The following is a 22,649-nucleotide window of genomic DNA, read 5'->3' as shown; positions in this document are numbered from 1 at the left end:
AATGGTTGTAGATCATACTGTTAATGTTCTAAGTAAATATTCACAAGTTCTAGCTAGGGATACAATGCCTTCAAAAGCACTCTTTTTAAAAACTCACTTAATACAAACCACCCAAAAGATTTTTACTTACCAGTCTGATTAGTTCTTCTTTTATAAGCCTAGTAATTTCTGCCTTTGCCTTCTGCACAGCCAGTTCATTGGCACCTAGGAAAATGAGTGGCAAATATATTATTAGAATCACACATGATGTTTATAGACACATACTACAGGTCAATTTCAGGTATTCCACATAAATGCCAAGGAAAGCTTTCAATGTCTGCCTAATGAAAGGTCATCCATGAAAGAAGTTTTAAATTACAGGTTTTAAAATATTATTGCTGAGGTCATATTTTGTGACAAATTAAGGCTGGTGAGTACTTTACTAAATGCAAAGAGAATAACAAAGGATGACAATGCAAGAGAAAAGGAACAATCTACAGTTGGGAAGATTTCTACTGCAAGGAAATTTTTATATCTTTTCCACTGACATTTCATCAAAACAATGAAATCACACTCAGTGAAATGATTGGGTACAAGTAAAATATTAGCATTCTTTCAACAGCATATCATTTATTTGTATGTCACTCAAGGACTTGCTGGCCAGCAGTTTCTAGATTATGTAATTTCTAGACATGCCCAGATGTTGATGTACAATTTCTGTGCAGTAAGGAAAGCCAGTCCTAACCCCAATAAATAGACCTGAAGTCTGTGAGAAGAGAGAGAGGGGGACATACTATGAAAAATCTGAGTGAGAACTTGAGAATAACAATAAGGTTATAAACCTGAGAGAGTCAAAGAATTAAAGTACCTTTGATAGAAATAAGGAAGTTTCAACAAGGGTCATAAGATTCCATGAGGCAACAAGAAATATTTGAACAAAGCAAGAGAATGAAAGAATGTAAGAAATTATAATGCATCTACTATTTATTTTTTTAAAAGCTGACCTAAAAACAGATCAAAGTGATAAATTTAGGGGCAGCCGGGTAGCACAGCGAGTAAGAGCACCAGCCCCAGTGTTGGGATGACCTGGGATCAAATCCGTGCTCAGATACTTAGCACCACACCCAGAAATAACTGGCCCTGTAACCTTGAGCAAGTTACTTAACCCCAATTGCTTTAAAAAAAAAAAAAAGCGATCAATTTAAGAATCACTAAACTCCAAGAAAATCACAATCAAACAAAAATCCTGGATAATCTACCTCAAGTAATCATAAAAGAAAACTGCCCACATCTATTAGAATCAGAGGGGCAAAGAAAAAGTAAAAATTATATACCAATCACCTTCTGATCACCTAAGAAATCCCAAACTGAAAACATTAGCAATATTATAGCCAAAATCCAGCATTTCTAATCAAAGAAAAAATACTGTAATCATCCAGAAAGAAAGAGTTTGAGTATCAAAAAACTCTCCTTCAAGATCACATAAAACTATGGTACAACTGTAATAAAGAAAAAAAAAAATTCTGAATACTACTGCTAAATTGCTAAAAAGCAATAAAGGGTTACAATCAAGAATAACTTGCCCTGCAAGACTGAGGAAAATCCTACAGGGAAAAAAAGGACAGAAACTTTGAAAGATAATCACAGGCTTTTGGCTGGGACCATCATTTTCCAGTATCTTGCCAAAGTGCCTCACACATAAAAAAAGGGGAAGAGGTAAAGAGAGTTTATGCTTTCCAGGCCCTTTTGATAACATGGGGGAAGGAGGGAATAAGCATTTATTAAAAGCACCTACTGTGTGCCAGCCATTGTTTGAAGAGCTTAACAAATATCTTGTTTTATCTTTGCAACAACCCTATAAGGTAAAAGCTATTTTACCCTCATTCTTACAGTTGAGAAAACTGAAGCAGACAGAAAACAGTTTGCTCATAGTCACACAGCTATTAAGTGTCTGAGGCTGGATCTGAACTCAAGTCTTCCTAACTCAGTCCCAATGGTCTATCCACTGGGTCACTTATCTGCCTTGGCTACATATATATTAATTAATCCATAAGGGCAAATACTGTAGATATCAATGGTATGAGCAAGTTCACATAAATGTTACCACGGCAAAACTAGACGGGTCAATAATATTATTAAGCATGCTATAAGCATTGTTGCAAATGAACAAGTTAAGAGTAAGATTTTAGTCAAGAGAATCAATGTGTGTACTAAACATATTAAGTACTCAAGGAGCAGAGGTTATGAAGTGTACAAAGGAAGATAAAGAGAAGAAAAAGAAGCCAAATAAAAAGGCATTTCAGTTCAACTAAAGCATCAGCCTGCTCCACACAAAAAAAGCACTTTTTTTGTGAGAACCAATGATTGCTACAACTAGTTAGTGGGTTTAGTTCTACATAATGTTTATCAACTCTTTGCTCCTTACTTCCTCTGCAGACAGAAAGCTGCCACAGTCCCAGATAATACAACATATATGACTCAAAAACATTTTGCTCTGTTGTGTCCATATTTCACAACTGGACTGTACTTAGGTGACACTGGATAAGTGACAATTCTCTATGGCAGGCATATGCCATATTTCAGTGAAGATGACCTTATAACTTAGCCTACATCACATCAACCTCATACCATGGCTATTTAGGCAACAAGAAAGCTGTTGCTTCTATGAAAAAAATGAAGTTTTTATCAAAATTATTAAATACAGATCATGAGTATGATCCTTACAAAAGAAACTTCTGCAAATACAATTCAAGATGTAAAATGGAACTTTTACTTTTTAGGAAAAAATTCATACTGTAATTTTCAGTTTTTTCTCCTTAATATGACAGATCATTAGAATACTCACAAGAAAATTTATGTCCCGAAATGTATTATACTCTATGGCCCTATATAAAACAGTCCACCCCGCTAGAACTATCTGTTGTCCAGTTCTGTGGCCTATTTCTCAAATGGAGACACATTTAAATACTGATCTATTTCATGGTTATAATCTGCCAGTATTAGACATGAAGGTCTTAAAGCATAGATCCTACTCCTTGGTACTCATGAGTACTTTTAAACAAAAGGCTTTAAAGCATTCAAACATACCTAAGTTTCCCATATACAGATGAGGGAGGAAAAAAAAGTTGCTCATGACACAGGGCAAAAAGGACCCCATACTTCCCTAATCGCCAGTTCCTTGGCTTTGACCCTACTATGATGTCTATCTACTACCAACAATTTGTATTTAACAATGATCAAACTCAGGCAATCTAATAATTTCTGAAGTACATACTTTCAATTGCCAGGTAAATTTTTCGCTCTCCTTCCTTGGGTTCTTTGCCAGGAGGAAAATATGTTCCTCTGATTGTAATAGCAGCTTCAGAATATTCACTGATCCTCTGCAGAGCTTCCTTAGAAGTAACTTTCCACCTTGCAGTCTATTAAAGAAAGAGGGAGAAGAGTCTGTTTTATAATAGGGAAAAAGTACAGAGACATGATAAGCAACATATCAAATAACATAATGTTATAGCACATTATAACACATCAGGATCAGAATTAAACAGATTATGTTCACAAGCAATCTAGTCTATACATACATACATGAATATATGAAAGACACATCATAACATTTCCATTATTCTCATTTTCTAATTTTTTTAGATCTCATCAGAAAATGAATTCACTTTGAAATTATGCATTTTTATCAAGTAAAGATGGTTTTCTTCCAAACAAGGAAGCATCAGGAGGATATAGTGAGCCACCTGAAACGGTCTTCACCTGGTAGGGATTTCAATGGGTCAAGACTGGGCAGTGAAAAAGTGGTGGATGTAAAGAGAAAACTTTTTTATTGGACCAATCGTGGTAACTGGATTCAGCAGGACTAAGGCGAAAGAGATCCATGGTAGTCATTTAAAATGGGATAAAAGTGGGGGGGCTAGGTGGCGCAGTAAATAGAGCACCAGTCCTGGAGTCAGGAGGAGCTGAGTTCAAATCCAGCTTTAGACACTCGACACACTTATTGGCAGTGTGACCTTGGGCAAGTCACTTAACCCCAACTGCCCTCCTTTCCCCCCCTCAAAAAAAAAAAAAAGGGACAAAAGAAATCTGCTGTTTACCTGTGGGAAATCATTGATTTCTAATTCTTCCTCATATCTCTTAAAAGACTCATTTTGTCCCCCGTCCTGCCTTTCTTCCTCTTGTTTCTCTATAGGCACATAATTGAGCTTGGCGTTGATCTTTTCAGCAAGTTGTTCTGCAATGGTCTTTGCAGATACAGTAGGGGCCAGAATAGTGCCCCCTCTTAGGATTGCATTGGTAGCCTGCTGCATCACATCCTGTAATTAAAGAAGGGCTACAATCAAATCACGGACTAATGTAGGAATTGGCCTGTGGACCCCACCAGAAATTCTCCTCTGATAACCCACTTCAAAGCCCCAAACGCTTCCTTCCCTACTAAACTGAGTCCTCATCATGAGCGTAAGTGAGCATGCTATAGATGTGCCAACTAAACAGAAACACACATTTTGTTACAATGCACCTCCTCTACTTTGGAGAAATTCAAAATCAAAATACCCCTGAGGCTTCTAAATGAAAATGCTACTGATCCACAAGTGACATTTGCTTCCTTTCCTGTTGCATTGCTTGCCTGATCTTTCCTAAATTACTTACATATGGAGTAGATTCTATGAGTGCCCAGAAGTTCATTTAAATTGGAAAATCTGTGCCACCACAACCCCCTAGAAAGCCAACCCAACCAACAATAATTTTACAGTAACTGACTTGACTTACCTGAAGTCTTCAGAATATTGGAGAAACTAACAAACCATTCTTTGGGAATGCTACTAAAGTTCACATACTTGATGAAAAAATTATTAACATCATGAAGACTTTTAAACATTGTTATAAAGTCACCCACGAAAAACATGCTATATACAATGTTATTCAGAAACATTTCTCGGAGATATTTGTGTCATCAACCAGTACATTCCTTACACAAGCAATAATCCATTACAGAGACGATAAGTTAAGCATTCCAGGATCAGTATCGTTACGTAACTACATTGAAAAACAAAAAGTCAAACTCCTTACAAATTAGTAACAGTTAAAATAATTAGGTACTAAAATATAGCTACATAATTCAGCATTTTTTAAATGGTTTAGAAAGTAAAGAGCTGAGGCACTGAACAAACCACTTAATACCTGAGCCTCGGCTCCCAAGTTCTTCTGGGCGTTGATTCTCAGAGCCAACCTCTTTGCAATTTCCAGTTTCTCCGCATTTCCAGCAGTCGGAGCAGGAACACTCGAAGTTCCAGGGGCTGCCATGTCTTTAACTCTCTTCTTTGAATTGAACATGCTTTCAATCTGTTCATCAATCTAAACCGGAAAGAAATCGAAATTATGAAATCATATCTTCTAATAATAATTGAGATTTCTGTGAGGCTTCAAGGTTTTCAATTACATGCATTATTTCACTGGTGTCTCAAAAACTACCTGCATAATTATCTCCATTTTTTTTTTCAGATTAGGAAACAGAGACTGAGAGAGGTTAAGTGAGTTGCCTATAGTCACAAACCTAACAAAAAATTTTACACTATACTTTTTTTTGCTTCCAGTTTTGTTCTTTATAATTTTAAAATTAATAATTAATTGCAGGTCAAGATGGTGGAGCAGAAGCAGGTCCTCCCCACTACTCCGGCTTCCACCTTCCCCAATCCATGTAAAAAGGGGACTCTAAACAAACTTTGGAGCCGTAGAACCCACACAATGACAAAGAAACTAACCTCCCGCTGAGGACAGCCTGGCAGGCCGGCAGGAATTGGCCAGTGCAGCACTCTGGGAGCTGAGCCCAGCCCCACCGAGAGGCTTTAGCCCCAGGGCAGGCCTGACCAGCCCCCAGCAGGAGGGACTCTAGATCAGGAGCAGCTGTGGCCTTTTCCAGATTTATCAACACATAGATGCAAAGGACAAAGTGAGATGTCAGTGCAGTCTGGACTTTGGGACCTAGTAAGTGACTAGTAAGTAACAGTGAAGTCAGAACTCCTGCACCAAAAGCTTCAAAGGAAAATACAAGCTGGTTACAGGCCATAGAGGACCTTAAGAAACAGATAAGAGAAGTGGAGGAAAAATTGGGAAGAGAAATGAGAACGATACAAGAAAATTACGAAATGAGAGTCAACTGAGGAAAACAACCACCTTAAAAAATAGACTAACTCAAATAGCAAAAGAGGCTCAAAAAGGCAATGAGGAGAAGAATGCCTTAAAAAGCCGAATTTGCCAGATGGAAAAAGAATCTCAAAAGCTCAATGAGGAGAATCATGGCTTCAGAATTAGACTGGAGCAAATGGAAGCTAATGACTTTATGAGAAATCAAAATGCTGTTAAAACAGATCCAAACAAATGAAAGAACAGAAGGCAATGTGAAATATCTCATGGGAAAAGCCACTGACCTGGAAAATAGATCCAGGAGAGATAATTTAACAATTATTGGATGACATGAAAGCCATGATCAAAGTAAGAACCTAGAAATCATCCTCCAGGAAGTTCTCAAAGAAAACTGCCCTGATGTTTTAGAACCAGAGGGCAAAATAGAGGTTGAAAGAATCCACTGATCACCTCCTGAAAAAGATCCCCAAAAGAAAACTCCTAGGAATATTATAGCCAGGTTCTGGAATTCCCAGATTAAGGAGAGAATATTACAAGCAACCAGGAAGAAACAATTTGAATATTGTGGAAACACAATCAGGATAACCCAGGATCTGGCAGCTTCTACACTGAGGGACCAAAGGGCTTGGAATATGATATTCTGGAGGTCAAAGGAGTTGGGATTAAAACCAAGAATCACCTACACAGCAAAACTGAGTGCCATGTTTCAGGGGAAAATACAGTCATTCAGTGGAATAGAGGACTTTCAAGCATTCTTGATGAAAAAACCAGAGTTGAATAGAAAATCTGACATTCAGATACAAGAAGCAAGAGAAGCATGAGAAGGTAAACAGGGAAAAGAAATCATAAGCCACTTATCAAAGTTGAACTATTAACATTCCTACATGGAAAAATGATAATTGTAACCGACGAAACTTTTCTCAGTAGTTGAAGGGAATAGAAATATATATGAGGGTATATGGGCATATGAATACATATATGAATGTGTGTATATATGTTTACAGGTATACATAGATAGAGGGCACAGGACCCATTTAACAGGAAGGGATGATACTTAAAAGGTGAAATAAAGAGGTGTGAGAGGAATATAATGAGAGGAGATGGGGAGAGACAGAATGGGGTAAACTATCTCATATAGAATAGGTAAGGGAAAATGGTTACAATGGAGGGGAAGAATAGGAAGACAAAAGGGAATGGGGTCAACTTTATTCCCATTGAATCTGGCTTGAGGAGGGAATGAAATACACACTAAATACGGTATCTTACCCTACAGAAGAGTAGGGGGGGAAGGGGATGAGAGGGGGGATGATGGAAGAGAGGGCAGGCTGGGGGGGGAGGGAAGTTGGAAGCACCCACTTTTGAAAAGGGACACGATCAAAGTAGAGAACAGAACAAGTGGGAGGTGGGATAGGAGGGAGGGAAATATAGTCAGTCTTTTACAATATATCTACTTGTTTTGCATTAGCTACACATGTACAACCTATACTGAACTGCTTATCTTCCCAGTAGGGGTGGGTGATGGGGAAGGAGGGGAATGAATCTGGAATTCAAAGTTTTAAAATCAAATATTCAAATATGTGTGTGTATACTATTATTAATACTATTTTACATGTAATTGGGAAATAAGATATACAGGCACTGAGGCATAGAGATCCACTGGAAAAGTCGAAAGGGATATGGGAGAAAATATGGGAGAGAGCAGACTGGAGGAGGGGATATTCTGTGGGACTGCTATTTTGCGGCGGTGGGTAGGGGAAAAACAGGGAGAAAATTTGTAACTCAAAATCTGGTGGAAATGAATGATGTAAATCAGAAGTTAATAAAGCATTTGAAAAAAATAATTTCTAGAAAAAAAAAATCTCTGAACAGTATCTTTTTTTTACAAAAAAAGTAAGATCTGACTTATCTTTATGTTGCTTTGTTACCTTTATGTTATTTATTTATGTTACCTGAGTCTAGCAGATTATAAAATATGGGCCTCATCAAAATATTTATGTGCTAGACTACTGTGATCCCATTTAATGTTTTAAAAAACCAGTCCCCTCTAGTAGGTAAGCATAAGGGGCAAAAGACTTGACTACTTTGCATGAACAATTTAAAGAGATATTCTTAAGAATTTCAGATCAAATATCTATGGCTCAGCATGCTATTAAGATATCAGCCAAGTGAAAACAAAGCAGACTTAGAGTCCTGCTGAAGAGCTCAATAATGTGTGGCACATAGGGAGAATCAAGGACACACACACGAACTAAAGAAGACTAAAAATAGCCAGTCAAAATGAAAATGCAAATGGAAAGCTAAATGTAGAGCTGCTTATTCTCACTTAAGTTGTTCAATAACTACCCCCAAATAAAGCCCCCAATATGATCCTGTATTCTTGAAAAGGTAGTAAAATGTAATTAAGTTTTCTTGGGCCAAACTGCTTTTCCAAATAAAAGAAAGACATATTATTGTATTTTATTTTAAATATAATTAATAATAATCATGATAACTAGGATTTATATAGCTCTTTGAAGTTTGCAAAGCCCTCAATAAATATTTTGATCTTCACAACCACCCTGGGAGGTAGGTACTATTATTATACCCTTTTGATAAATGAGGAAATTAAGGCCCAGAAGTTAAGTGACACAGCTCATGTCAGAGGGAAGATGTGAACTCAGACCTTCCTGACTGGAGAAAGCTAAGGAAATAAGAGGAAAAAAATGAAAATTGGTTTTCCAGTCAATCTATTGCCACCCCCCAGTCTCTATATCCCAAGGACCCATGGAGTACCCAACATCTCTACTGGATCCTCACCTTTCCCAGCATCTCTCACCTGGCATATCTCTTTACTCTAAAAAGGATGACATAACGATTTAAAGATTATTATGATTTCTTTTTATAGAATAACTTCTTTCTTTTAAGGGACACTGAAATACTTATTTTGGGAATAATAAAAAACACCCACCACCCCAGGGAATCTCAGAGATGGAAGGTGTCTCAAAAACATCTAGTCTAAATGATAATTAAAGAATGAATCTTTTTATACTCAAAAAGCTTACTAGATATAGTAAAGGGAAAATATTTTCTGTTAAGATATTGAAAAATCTTGGTTCAAGACTTTAAAGTTTTTATTGCATAAGTTAGTTCCAAATCAATTTAGTTCACAGGAAATGATTTAGAGAGGAAGGAAACTCAGTGATCATCCATAACTGAAATAGAGGTGAGCAAAGGAGCTTTTTCATTTTTGAAAAAGTCTATACGTAGGAAATATATGGTAATAATTAGCATTATCGAAGAATGTTTTTATGTACATAAAAGTGTGAAAGCTTTCACTGTACAGGTTAAGTTCATGAGACTACAATTAATTCTGTACCCCACCACACAAATTTAGTGCATAAACACTAAATTTAAATTGCATAGAATCTGAGTGAGAATATTCAGTTGATGATACTCTAAATAGTGCTCACTCACATAAACTACATTTAAAGGTTCGGTTCAATAGCCCCAGCAGTATAACAATGCAGCATCATCAACACTTCTCTTTATCCAGGGCTGGCACTTTGCTCAGCATTCATGTCTTATCTCTTTTTGATAGGAGATAATGCCTTGATTCTATGGAGGTTATTTGGCACTTTGAATGGGGGCTCCATTTTGCTTGGAGCAAAATTGCTAGTGAAGTTTATCTTTTATCTCTCCTACAAGAGAGTTTCATAGAGACCTCTTTTATTAGATATTAGTTTTAGACCTTCAGAATTCAGAATTTTTAAAAATAACTGTGGTCGGGGGTGGCTAGGTGGCGTAGTGAATAGAGCACCAGCCCTGGAGTCAGGGGACCTGAGTTCAAATCCGGCCTCAGACACAACACAAAAACTAGCCGTGTGACCTTGGGCAAGTTGCTTAACCCCAACTGCCCTCCAAAAAAGCAAAAAAAACTATGGTTCACAGTCTGTGGCTACTTGAAGTTTTATTCTAAAGCATCAAACTTAGAAAGTTTCTCTTAAACAGACCTATAAAAGGAGGTGGTGTGGAGAACACCTTTCTCGCTGAAGAATAAGCCCTATAACTTGTAAATGAGATCATTTCTGCAGAAGAACCTCAATTGGAAGATTTCAAAAATGTTCTTTGGATCTCAGAGCCAGCCCAAAACTAAGAGACAAATTTTTTTAGCTTTTAAAGAAAAGCAAAAATGAGGGAAGATCATATGTTACCATAAGGCATTTGGTTTGCAAACTGAGGTACAGATCTAAAATAGGTCATTGAGGATCTACAAAAAGATCTCAAAGGATCTTCTGAAGAAAGAGGCAGGTTCAGAGTTCATTCCTAAGGCTGGGGTTGGGGGAAGGAAAGGGACATAGATGGCTACAAGAGCTAGCAGTGCAGTGGATATTTCTGGGTTTGGAGTTGGGAAGATTTGAGTTCAAATCCAGCCTAGGATACTTACTAACTGTATGACCCTGGGCAACTCATTTGACCCCTGTTTTCCTCAGTTTCTTCATCTGTAAAAGGGGATACCTTCCAGGGTTGTTATGAGAATCATATAAATACTTGTAAGTGCTTGCAACTGTGCCTGACACATAGTAGGAGCTATAAAAATAAATGCTTGTTTCCTTCCTCTTTCCCTCCTCCCCATTATGTATCTTACCCTATTTGGGTCAAAACCTTTTCTTATCCTGTTCATAATTAATAGAACATAAGCCTGAGTAACCACCAGGTGGGTCCCTAGGTATAGACATGGAGTAGAACTGCTAATAGGGATCATGTCCTTTCAAGGTAGAATCAGAATAAAATATAAATGCTCGTAGATGATTAGACCAAAGTGTTCATCTATATCTTTTTGTAACCACAACCAAAATACTGCCTTCACTAACCAAATTATTAGACATCATAATGTTGAGTATGTAGGACTTGTTGGGACCTGCTTTAACTACCCCAAACATTCAATAATACCACAAAGAGACCATATCCCGACTGTTATCAGTTTTGGATTTTGTCCTTTGTTCTTGAAGATGACCAATGACATCACAAGGGTGACGTCTTGACTTGGATATGAGTGAGGCAGAGCTGCTCAAAGTCAATAGCTTCACTCTCCTCCAGTCATCGAAGTCTAGTGGCAAGGCAAAAGTCAAGACAACTGAAACTCGGACAAGTTACTTTTTGTCCTCCATGGTTTTCATTTTTAATTTCTTGAAATATAGCTCTGGAAAGACAGGTTTTTTAAAATCCCTTTATGTTTTAAATGGAGTTACTTAATATAACCTTAAAATCTATATCACACTGGTTTTCATGGAGTGGTCATTAATAGCTTCAACCCAAGCCTCAGTGGCTCATTTTTTAGGTTTTGATATACCTGGTAAAAATGAGGCAAGACCTCAATAAGCCTAAAGATCTAATTAAGTATTGAATGCAGTAATTAAGTATGAAATAATGTGAAGAAACAACAATCTGTAAAGCACTTCCTGATGGAAATATGGTTTAGGATGAAAATACTTACATCAACTGCAGTATCTTCATCATCTGAATCCTGTAGACCAAGTGCTGCTTTTTGTAATTTCTTCCTCTCGTTGGCCAAAGCTTGTTCTGTTTCATCAAATTTGAATCCTTTACCAGAAAAGCCACTACTTTTTTTAATTATCTTCCCTTCCTAGCAGAAAGAAGGAAAAAAAGGACTCATACCATTTTTTATGAATTTTTTAATGGGAACTAATGGAATACTTCCCAATATGCTATAAGAATGTAATATCTGGATATATAAAGAGGGATTAATATGGAGATAAGGCATTTCAATAACCTCAAGAAAATTCTTTTTAAAAAATTTCATGAGGCCGGCCAGGTAGCACAGCAAGTAAGAGCACCGGCTCCAGTGTTGAGAAGACCTGGAGATCGAATCCCGGGCTCAGACACTTAGCACCCACCCAGAAACACCTGGCCATGTAACCTTGAGCAAGTTACTTAACCCCAATTGCTTAGGGGCGGCCAGGTGGCTCAGCGAGTAAGAGCACAGGCTCCAGTGTCAAGATGACCTGGATCAAATCTGGGCTCAGATTCTCAGCACCACACCCAGAAATAACTGGCCGTGGAGCCTTGAGCAAGTTACTTAATCCAGGTTGCTTAAAAAAAAAATTTCATGAATAGAGCACTGGCCCTGGAGTCAGAAGGACCTGAGTTCAAATCTGGCCTCAGACACTTGACATACTTACTAGCCGTGTGACTTTGGGCAAGTCACTTAACCCCAACTGCCCTCCAAAAAAGAAAAAAAAATTTCAGATTAATTTCTCCTAATGTAGATGGGCTTGCAATTAACAAAGCAGAAAAATATTAAAAAAGATCAACAATTTGGGCAAAACTAATGGGGCCAGGGCTGGGGTAGAGTGGGTGGATGGGTGTAGGAAAGTTTACTTACAGCTTTCTGTTGATCTTTGAAATCACTCCAAAGTTTTTCCAGATCAGGAGGTACTGCAGTCCCTGACAATTCCAGAGCCTTAATTATATCACCTGCATACCTTGCTTGGTCTTCTGTGATAAAAGTGTAGGCATATCCCTAGCAAATTAAGAAAAACATAACATAATGCAATACAAACCCTATATAAGATAACACTAAGATTACAAATAGAGCCATTTTCACAACTATAATTTCTAAGTCAAAATTTCAAAAAGGATTAAGAGAAACTTTCTAAATTAGATGCTTTAGAATAAAACTTAAAGTAGCAGCATACTGTAGACCACAGTTATTTTAAACAATTCTGAATTCTTAGGGTCTAAAGTCAATATTTAACAAAAGAGATCTTCATGAAACTCTTACTGTTGGAGAGAGAAAAAAATTTCACAAGCAATTTTGCTCCAATTGGAATCTTCATTCAAAGTACCAAATAACCTTCACAGAATCAATGCATTATCTCCTCCTATGAAAAAAGTATATGACATAAATGCTGACCAAAACGCCAGCTCAGTATAGACAAATATTGATCATGCTGCATTGTAATACTGCTAAGGCTATTGAACTGAACTTTTAAATATCATTTATGTTAAAACAGCATTATTTAAAGCATCAAGTGATAATATCATTCAGATTTTATTCAATTCAAATTCAGTGTTTATACACTAAATTTGTTTGGTAAAGAAGTGTAGTCTCAAAGGAGTTTAACTAGAACAGTTAAAAGCTTTCACACTTTTGTGTACATATAAACGTTCTTCAATAATCCTAATTATTACCATATATTTCCACATAAAGACTTTTTCAAAGATGGTCTGAGCTCCTTTGCTTGCCTCTATTTCAATTATTTTTTTAAATTAAAAAAAGATATTTTATAGAAAATGGCAAAAGAATGCAACTTCTTTTACTTTGTTGCCTGCTCTTCCGGTTCTGCCTGCTCTGTGGACATAATCCTCATAATGGTTAGGGCAGCTATAATTCACTACAAGGATTAGATGTTTCACATCAAGTCCTCGTGCAGCAACAGAAGTGGCCACCAGAAGTTTACATGTCCCATTCTTAAAGTCGTTAATGATGCTATCTCTGTCATATTGATCAATGCCTGCAAATAAACCACACAAAATTGTGAAACCATATATGATCAAGTAATGCATTTCATTGCAAAATGAGAGGATAATAATGAATCAAGATTAGAAGTAATGAACGAGACAAATTCAATTTACGTTGGCCACTCTCCCAATTCATCAACTATATGCAGGAAATAGAAGATTCTGAAATTAAGTATTTTAGTAAAGTTTGTTATCTTCCAAATCAGTCTTTAGTTTTCCTTTCTGAAAGGACTATAAAAAAGATCTTTCTAACAACTTAAAATTATGTAACAAGAGTCACTATCTTTTCTTTAAAAAATTTTAAATTCATTATTCTGAACTTGACAAACACCAAACACATATTCTTGATTATATATTCCCATATAAAAAGAACAGAAAAAGAGTGCTATATATGAAACCACAAATCTCTTTCATTACAAATAACATAATTAAGAGTAAGAAAGGAACTGAGTCTAATCTCTACATTTTACAAAGGAGAAAATGGAGCTAAATGAGGTTAAATGACTTGCCCAGGATCACAAGCCAGTAAATTTTTAAGGCTGATTCAAACCCAGGTCTTCCTTGACACTAAGTTACTAACTCTCACTACCCATTAGTTCCTAATACTAATCCCCTTATCAGTGTTTACCTGGAACCTCTTTCTGTCCTTTTCTATGCATTTTTAAGTGCTTTATAGATGCTTTCTTTTTCTTTCATTCTTTCTGATACCTATTACTCCCTATTTTCAATTTATCCCTCCCCAAAATAAAAGAATCCTTCCTTATAACAAGTAAGCATAGTCCCCCCAAAAATAGATACACAAGAATATCACCTCTTTGTCAAGAGGTGGGAAGCATGTTATGCTGGAGTAGTGGTTGACCAGAGTAATGATTAGAGTCCTAAAGTCTAAGTAGTTTTTCTTTGCAATGTTAAAGTCATTGTATGTATTGAGCCCCAAAATCTGCTCATTTCACTCCTCATTATTTTGTATGGGGTTTCCCTAAATCTTTTCCTTTAATATTTTTTTATAATGTCATAATATTCCATCATATTGACATAACATAACAACCAATACCCAACTGGAGAGATAAGTCATATAAGAGACGTCAGCTACAAATATGAATGGAAAGTCCAGAGGGCATAACGGCAGGGTAGATGATAAAACCTCCCTCTCACCAAGGAGTTTGTAGTTGGTGATTCCTAGATTATTTAAGTGATGCAAAAAAAACCAAAACCACGTCATATGAAATCCAAGCCAGGAGCATGGCTTTAAAAGAGAAAGAATGCATCTGTTAAAGAAAGTCCAACAGGCACTTTTCTGGTCAACCTGAGAGGTGTCCTCAAGGAGGACCCAGATGAACTATATTTTTGGGTAATGAAAGAATGGGTGAATGTGATTACTAAGACATCTTCAAATATCTCTGAAAGACTGGTCATCAGGGAAAGTATCACAGGATTAGGGAGGGGCAAATTTCCCAATTTTTAGACAAGAAAAGAGCCTAAGAACAATACGCCAATAAACTTGGCTATGATTCCTGGCAAAATTTTAGAATGCATTTTAAAGGGGTGGTTAGTGAACAGATGGTCAGTAAGAAAGGAAGTTGTAATCAGGTTCAGGATGACTTCATCAAGAACAGGTCAGACCAGACTAACAGTACTTCTGATGGGTTAAACTGGCTGATCAGCAGAATGCTAGAGAGATAAAATTATCTAGATTTTAGCAAAGCATTTATTTGTCAAAATCTCTCATGATATTCTTGTGGAAAAGCTGGAAATAATGAATTGATAGACCCATGGAATAGTATTACTAGTTTGGTGTCAACTTGCAAGGTCTCTGATACAGGGCCCAAATGATCTACACTAATGCTGTTTTTAACATTTTTATTAATGATCTAACTAATGAACAATCATTTATAATCATTTTTTATGTTTTTTTGCTAGAGGGGGTGGGAGAAAAAAGAAGAGAAGAAGAAAAGGTTGGTAGCTTGTTTTTGCTTGCCTTTTGTTTCTTTTCACATATTTAAATATTGATAAGTGTTGATGGAAGTGAAATAGATTTCTTTCTAAAATAAATGTCTGTTAAATACAATGCTGGAAGAAACTGGTTTGAAATACAAAGACATGGATATCCTACACTTTTATGTTTATTTTGAGTGTTAAAAAATATGAAATCTAGAAAAATAGATGCTGTAGAATAATGTCATTCAATTGTTACACCTAGAGAACAATCAAAAACTCTGTCATAACATTCTATGTATAATGCTAACTAAAAAACTCTTAAGGAAACTCAAACTGATAACTGAAGACATTTTATGGAATCATGTATAAACCTTGCTTAAAGAAGACTTATATAACATGTAATGAAGTAAATACCCAATAATCTTTAACTGTTTTATATCAGATCATTTATATAAATTTGAACCAGCATAGTACTTAAGAAATAAAAGTGAAATAATAAAAATGACTTGAAACATCAATATTTTAAGTATTAAAAATCTGACCTAAAGACAAGTAGTTATCTATTTTCTTACTGCAATGTGTAACATCCTCAGCCTCAACCCTGTTCCAATTACACAAACCAAGAAATGGAAAATAAACTTTTTTTTTTTTAAAGCAATCGGGGTTAAGTAACTTGGCTCAAGGTTCCACGGCCAGTAATTTCTGGGTGTGGTGATAAGTGTCTGAGCCTGGATTCCATCCCAGGTCATCCTGACTCTGGGGCCGGTGCTCTTACTCACTGCTCCACCTGGCCACCCCTAAGCAATTGGGGTTAAGTAACTTGCTCAAGGCTACACGACCAGTTATTTCTGGGTGTGGTGCTGAGTATCTGAGCCCGGATTTGATCCAGGTCATCCTGACACTAGAGCTGATGCTCTTACTGGCTGAGCCACCTGGCCGCCCCTAAGCAATTGGGGTTAAGTAACTTGCTCAAGGTTACATGGCCAGGTGTTTCTGGGTGGGTGCTAAGTGTCTGAGCCCGGGATTCGATCTACAGGTCTTCTCAACACTGGAGCCGGTGCTCTTACTCACTGTGCTACCGGGCCGCCCCAGAAAATAAACTTAAAGACATTAACTAAATTCACTGCTAACAAATAAGTACATATACATTACCTCCATGAAGAGACATGCAAGGATAAGATGCTCTCATTAAGTCCTTCAAAAGACCATCAGCATGTTCCTGTTTATCTACAAATATGATAACAGATCCTGACTCCTGGTAATGGCCTAGGAGTTCAAGTAGCTTCAGAAACTTGTTTTCTTCTTCAATTACAATCTAAAAACACAAAGAAGTTAGTAATTTAAATTCTATTATTTTCTTTAGACAGATCACCATTCACATTTTATTTGTGAGAAAACATGATATAAGCCCCCTAATAAGGCAAAAAGAAAAAGGTTACTGAATTTTTTTTAGAGAAGACTGATAGACCTTGAACATCTTGAAAAATCAATGTCTGCTGAATCTCCTCATTGTCTCCTTGCTACTGTATAAATGGACATCACAACATGGACAGATCGCGGCTCCAGATCAGGATGCCCATAACCTACTAGCTTTGTTACTTCTGATTTTCCATCCAATACATTCTTGGTGTGGGAGAGAAAAAAGAATGAAAAAATGGGCAGTCATAGAGAGTTAGGTCTACCTGTCTCCTGGGAGTCTGTCTTTAATTCAGACCCAGACAAAGTATTATCTCTCTTCTGTCAGGACTTCCTTGGCCTTCTCTTGGACCCAAGGTATTAGTCTTCTTTCAACTCTCAAATTATCAAGTATGTATTTATCTATGATAGATATGATACATATATAGATATGTATATCTATACCTTCTCTCAGGAAACAGATTTAGAGCTAGATGGACCAAGGTCACCTTCTAGTCCAATCCACCATCTTTTAGAGAGGAGGCAATTGAGGCCCAGAGAAGTTAAGTGATTTTATTCATTTCTATTCTTCACATAACATTTCAGTTCCTTGAGGGCATTAATTATTTTGTTTTGTTTTTACATCCCTAGTACCTAAAAGAATGCTTTGCTCAGACAAGGTGCTTAACAAATTTTTGTTGAATTGAATTTTCCAAATTAAAAAATTAATTCTAGCTTTTAGACATTCAAGATTGAATGGTTTCCACAATCCAAAAAATAATCATCCCTTTTTTTTTTTAAACACATACTCCATATTACCGCTTTTATGTACTCATCACCTGCTTTGTATTAACTATTTGACAACACATTATCTATCCAACTAGACTAAGGGCTCTGAAGGAAGAGGCTGCCTTAAATTACCTTTAAACTGCTACTAGTAATTAGTATAAAACTCTGCACAAAGATGCTTAATAGGGTTGTTGAATTAATCAATTCCTGTCTAACTTTAGGAAATAATTATCTACCTTTCCAGAGCACTGCTAAAAGAATCAAACAAAAATGGCAATTATAGCCCCTGGAAAATAAAAAAGACCTAGCGAAACGCAATATATTTTGTTGACAGAACCGGTATAGAATGATATAAGATGCAGTCAACGTGTTAGTTGGTTTTGCTGAACTGCTTATTTTATAAATATGGAAATCTGGTTGAGGGGATTTGTCTAAGGACAAAATGATGGTAAATACTGGAACTAGGGCTCAACTCAGGTCCCCACAGACTCTTGAGAATGGTGCTCTTTCCATTATGTCAAAGTGGAAGGTGTTGGGGTAGGGGGTGGGGAGTGGTGATAAACAATGTCTGCTCCCCACCCCATCCCCACTCCCATCCTGCAGCTAAGTAGATGGGCAGGTATGAAGGTCAGCCCCTGGTTAATTAAAGTAATGCCCTAAAGGAATGAATTCCACTGCTTACCTCTAAAACCTGATTAAATAATGAAAGTTTAGCTGTGAACTTTTATATTTCACCAAAGGTTATACTTACCACCTGTTGTTCAACATCAGAGCAAACCACACTTCTGCCTCCGACCTGCACTTCAATTGGTTTACTTAGGATCCGACGGGCCAAAGCCTCCATTGCTCTAGGGAAAGTGGCAGAAAACATAACAGTTTGCCGATCAGGTCGAACATTATCCACGATGCGCATGACCTGTTGGAAATATAGCAAACAAATAGTCAGGACTAGTATCTCTCCAAAATTTCTTTGGAGAAAGTAACACATCTTCCATCTTAGCCACATTGTAAAATCATGCTCTTATTTCCAGCACATGGTAATTATAGGCAACGTTTATATACATAGTATGTGGAAGTTTACAAAATGCTTTAATACATTCATTTAACTCACACGGTAGCTCTATGAGAATTCCAAGAGGTTTTCTTCATTTTACTGGTGAGAAAACTAGGGCGTGGACAGGTTAAATGACTTGCATAAGGCCACACAGTAAGTAACCAACCTTTGCCAACAGTCAGACAGGCACAGGAGCCCCGGACACTGGAAGCTCCTCTTAGACCACTGGTCCTGCTGACCTAGTTCTCATTTCCATCACTGGGGGAAACACCACTTGTGAAGAGTGTCAGTCATCCTAAAATGCCAACTAGCCATCACAGAGAGGGCAGGCAAGCTAACCTAGCTAAAGCAGCAAGGCACCCTAAAGAAGAAATGGGAGGCAGCATGCATCAGACCACTACCACCACCACCATTTCCCATCAGATCCTGAGACAGCCCAGGACCAGCAATAGAAGAGTCTTGGGAAAACTAGAGCTTATAGCCCAGTGCCCTCAGCCATCATCCTGGGAAGCATCCCTGTGGAGATGCAGACTGGCAACTAATTTCTCCTGCAACTGCTACAGCCAGAGCCACTGAATACCCAAAAAAGAAAAGTTCTTGCCACCAAAGACCCTGGCACTGTCAAATGATTCTTCATCAGAAACTATCATGTTGTCACTGAACATGACATTAAAGAAAAAGTACCAAATCTGCTTTGCCGCTGCCCCCTAAAGACTGTTTACCTCTGACGTGCAGCTGAAAGTTTCAGTGTATGTTGTCTTCCCCACTGGAATGAGTGGCTTCTGGAAAGCAGGTTCTATCTCACTTTTCCATCTCTGTCCAGCACTGAGCACAATGCTCTGAACTTAGTAAATGCTTAATAACTACTTCATTCATTCAAGTAACAAAGCTGAAATGCTTATTTTAAATCTTATACTTTTTCATGCAATGAATCCAATAATACTAAAGGACAGCTAAACTCAAATTAATTACAACAACCGATTTTGGTTCTAGAGAATATATGATGTTCTTCCCTGACCTCTCCAAAGAGGCAGGAGACTACAGCAGTAAAATCTTGCATGTGCTATCAGATAAGAGTTATTTTGTTGGTCAGTTTTACTTTATTACAGGGAATTCTCAGGGAACGGGGAGGATGAGAAGTACATTAATCAGGACTGTGGAATAAAAAATAAAACCTTGAAAAAAAAATTCAAATGCTTTTCCCACAACACCAAGCTGCTTTTACAGGTAGCATGTTGTGTATCACTAAAAATAAGTATTCAACACATACAATTAAAACAATAAAGAATCCTCATTTAACTGACATCATGGGAAAATGGACCAAAAGTAAATGTACAGATTAAAGTGAAGTTTATGACTTTGCATCAAATTTTTAAAAATCAGATTAAAAAAATCTCAGAAATGTGATACACAAATACCCACCCTGCCTTTTTTAAAGAACAATGAACATAAATTAATTTTCTCCTGATAAAAGCCTTTCTCTAACATTGTACTACTGTATGTACATAGATGCAATGCGGGGCTTTTCAGGTATGTGAGGTACCTGACCCTATACTAAACTAACCAAGACTGTTAAGATTTTTTAATTCTTTACCTCTCTTGATGTCAACTATTCCTTCTCTTGCTGTTAGCGTGTGTTTCTCTAGTAGCCGTGGGACAATCACATCATCTACTTTCCATTTCTAATTTGCTCATTGTAATTATGATTACAATCATTAGCCAATCACTTCTCAGGGATGTGATCAATAACACTGCTGCTCAGGTATGTGCTAAATTACATGGAAAGAACCTGGGGTTCCTTCCAGGTCTAAGATTCTATGATTCTCTAATGCATCTATAAAGCTAATTCCTTAACTTTTCAGAATTACGTCTTTAGTAAAAGCCTACACATGCTGAGTCAAGGCCCGAGGGGATATTCTATGAATAAAATATACGATGTTTAATGCAAAGACACTAACATTTACTTGGCAGTAAGTGGCTTATATTGATCGTGTATGTACTTACAGAGAGGATGCAACTAGGTGGCACAGTGGGTAGAGCTCTTGGTCTGGAGTCAGGAAGGCCTAAGTTCAGACTGTGCCTCAGTCAATTACTAGCTGTGTCACAGTGGACAAGTCACTTAACCTTGCATAGCTTCATTTTCCTCATATCCAAAATGGGGATCATAATAACAGGATTGTTGTGAGGATCAAATGAAATATATATAAAGTGCTTTGCAAACCTTAAAGAATAACATAAATGTTACTAGCTATTACTATTATTTGTCTATGCAAATACCTTTTTAAAAAATTTCTGGGCAGCTAGGTGGCACAGTGAATAGAGCACTGGCACTGGAGTCAGGAAGACCTGAGCTCAAATCTGGCCTCAGATACTCAACATGCTTACTAGTTGTGTGACCTTGGACAAGTCACTTAACCCAATTGCCTTGTCTCCCCCCTCCAAAAATTAAAAAAAAAGAACTGCTAGCTTTGAATGCAGATTGAAGCATACTTTTGGGGTGGCTAGGTGGCACAGTGAATACAGCACCGGCCCTGGAGTCAAGAGGACCTGAGTTCAAATCCAGCCTCAGACACTTAACACTTACTAGCCGTGTGACATTGGGAAAGTCACTTAACCCCAATTGCCCTGCCTCCCCCTCCAAAAAAGAAATTTCCATTCAATTCAATGCAGTATTCGTCAAGCAAGGTCCTCTTAAAAGTTATTTTTCAGGAAACTAAACTTGTAGACTTCTAGAAAAATAAGATCTTTTTCTACCATTATACTATTTCTCTACAATGTCTCTACATAAGTTTCCTTCCTTCCTCCCACATGATCAACCTAGTTCAACCCTTCATCTTCCTTCTTCTTGAAGCAACTAATAGCATGGTAGCTATAGTACTTAACCTGGAATTATTAAAACCCCAATTCAAATCTGTCTTTAAACACTCTACTAGCTGTGTGTCCCTGAATCATTTAATCTCAGTCTGCCTCAGTTTCCTCATATGTAAAATGGAAATAATAATAGTACCTACCTCTCAGGTTGTTATGAGGATAAAATAATATTTATAAAGCACTTTGCAAAGTGCTTTATAAATTAGCTATTATTACTTTTGACTGTTACAATAGCCAATTTGGTCCTTCTGCCTCAAGCTTCTTCCTATTCCAATTCATCTTTCACAAAATCTCCAAAGTGATTTTCATAAAGAATAGATCTAACCATGTGACCTTCCCACTGCTAGAATCAAACCTCTTCTCATTTGGTACCAAAAGTTCTCTAGAACCCAACCCCATTTTTTTATCCTTCCTACTTTTTTATACATTACTCTGCCATCTAACAATAACTGCCTACTTGATGTTCTAAATTAATATGACATTTAATCTCCTATTTCCATTCTTTTAGACTTAATATCCCTCACCCTTGGCGTGGACTCCCCCCATCTCACTTCTGCCACGTGGAAACTCTAATTTTCTTCAAGAATTGGTGCAAGCACTACCTTCTTTCGATGTGAAGCCTTTTCTGATCTTTGCAGTTAACAGCAAACTCCCTCCCAAAACTATCTTGAGAAGTTTGGGTATGTTATGTACTACATACGTATATGTTGGCTACCCTCTTAGAATGTAAATTCTTTCAGGATGAGAATTGTTTCATCAAATGGAACCTGAAACCAAGAGGATTTCAAGTCCTGGTCTACAGTAAGGGAAACAAAGTCAGCTCCCAGTAGTGAGTTGCCCTAAAATATAAGAGGTGGGGCAGAGGGACTCAGGTGGTATGCATTATTAATCAAATGGTTGGAAGCGTTAAGGTAAAACAGGTAAATTAATGGATTATTGGCGAAACTCTGAATTGATA

At 37.2% G+C, this 22,649-nt stretch overlaps 3 protein-coding genes across 4 annotated transcripts in view; all 3 read right to left on the bottom strand.

The window, feature by feature from the left end:
- The window catches only part of CUNH5orf24 (chromosome unknown C5orf24 homolog), a 228,599-nt gene that overhangs the window by 103,265 nt on the left and 102,685 nt on the right, over nucleotides 1-22,649 (bottom strand). The gene's annotated exons all lie outside the window — the stretch shown is intronic.
- PCBD2 (pterin-4 alpha-carbinolamine dehydratase 2) overlaps nucleotides 1-22,649 on the bottom strand; it is a 290,006-nt gene that overhangs the window by 172,576 nt on the left and 94,781 nt on the right. The gene's annotated exons all lie outside the window — the stretch shown is intronic.
- Nucleotides 1-22,649, bottom strand: part of DDX46 (DEAD-box helicase 46) — a 64,063-nt gene that overhangs the window by 2,697 nt on the left and 38,717 nt on the right. Inside the window, exons 14-22 of one of the 2 annotated variants that reach the window (XM_069091859.1) lie at nucleotides 18,518-18,682; nucleotides 16,735-16,897; nucleotides 13,444-13,637; nucleotides 12,506-12,643; nucleotides 11,597-11,746; nucleotides 5,158-5,334; nucleotides 4,077-4,295; nucleotides 3,254-3,398; nucleotides 131-204 (exon numbers count right to left, since the gene is read on the bottom strand). In XM_069091859.1, the coding sequence (XP_068947960.1) occupies nucleotides 131-204; nucleotides 3,254-3,398; nucleotides 4,077-4,295; nucleotides 5,158-5,334; nucleotides 11,597-11,746; nucleotides 12,506-12,643; nucleotides 13,444-13,637; nucleotides 16,735-16,897; nucleotides 18,518-18,682 (1,425 nt within the window). The remainder of the gene's footprint in view (nucleotides 1-130; nucleotides 205-3,253; nucleotides 3,399-4,076; nucleotides 4,296-5,157; nucleotides 5,335-11,596; nucleotides 11,747-12,505; nucleotides 12,644-13,443; nucleotides 13,638-16,734; nucleotides 16,898-18,517; nucleotides 18,683-22,649) is intronic. The other variant, XM_069091860.1, reaches the window with a different exon arrangement.

This window comes from Petaurus breviceps, unplaced genomic scaffold (assembly GCF_028583685.1).
Source record: "Petaurus breviceps papuanus isolate PSGF00001 unplaced genomic scaffold, PetGlider_PUasm1.0 189, whole genome shotgun sequence".
NCBI classification, from domain to species: domain Eukaryota; kingdom Metazoa; phylum Chordata; class Mammalia; order Diprotodontia; family Petauridae; genus Petaurus; species Petaurus breviceps.
Note: the sequence above shows the minus strand (reverse complement) of the source record. Positions and strands in the feature narration are given on the sequence as shown.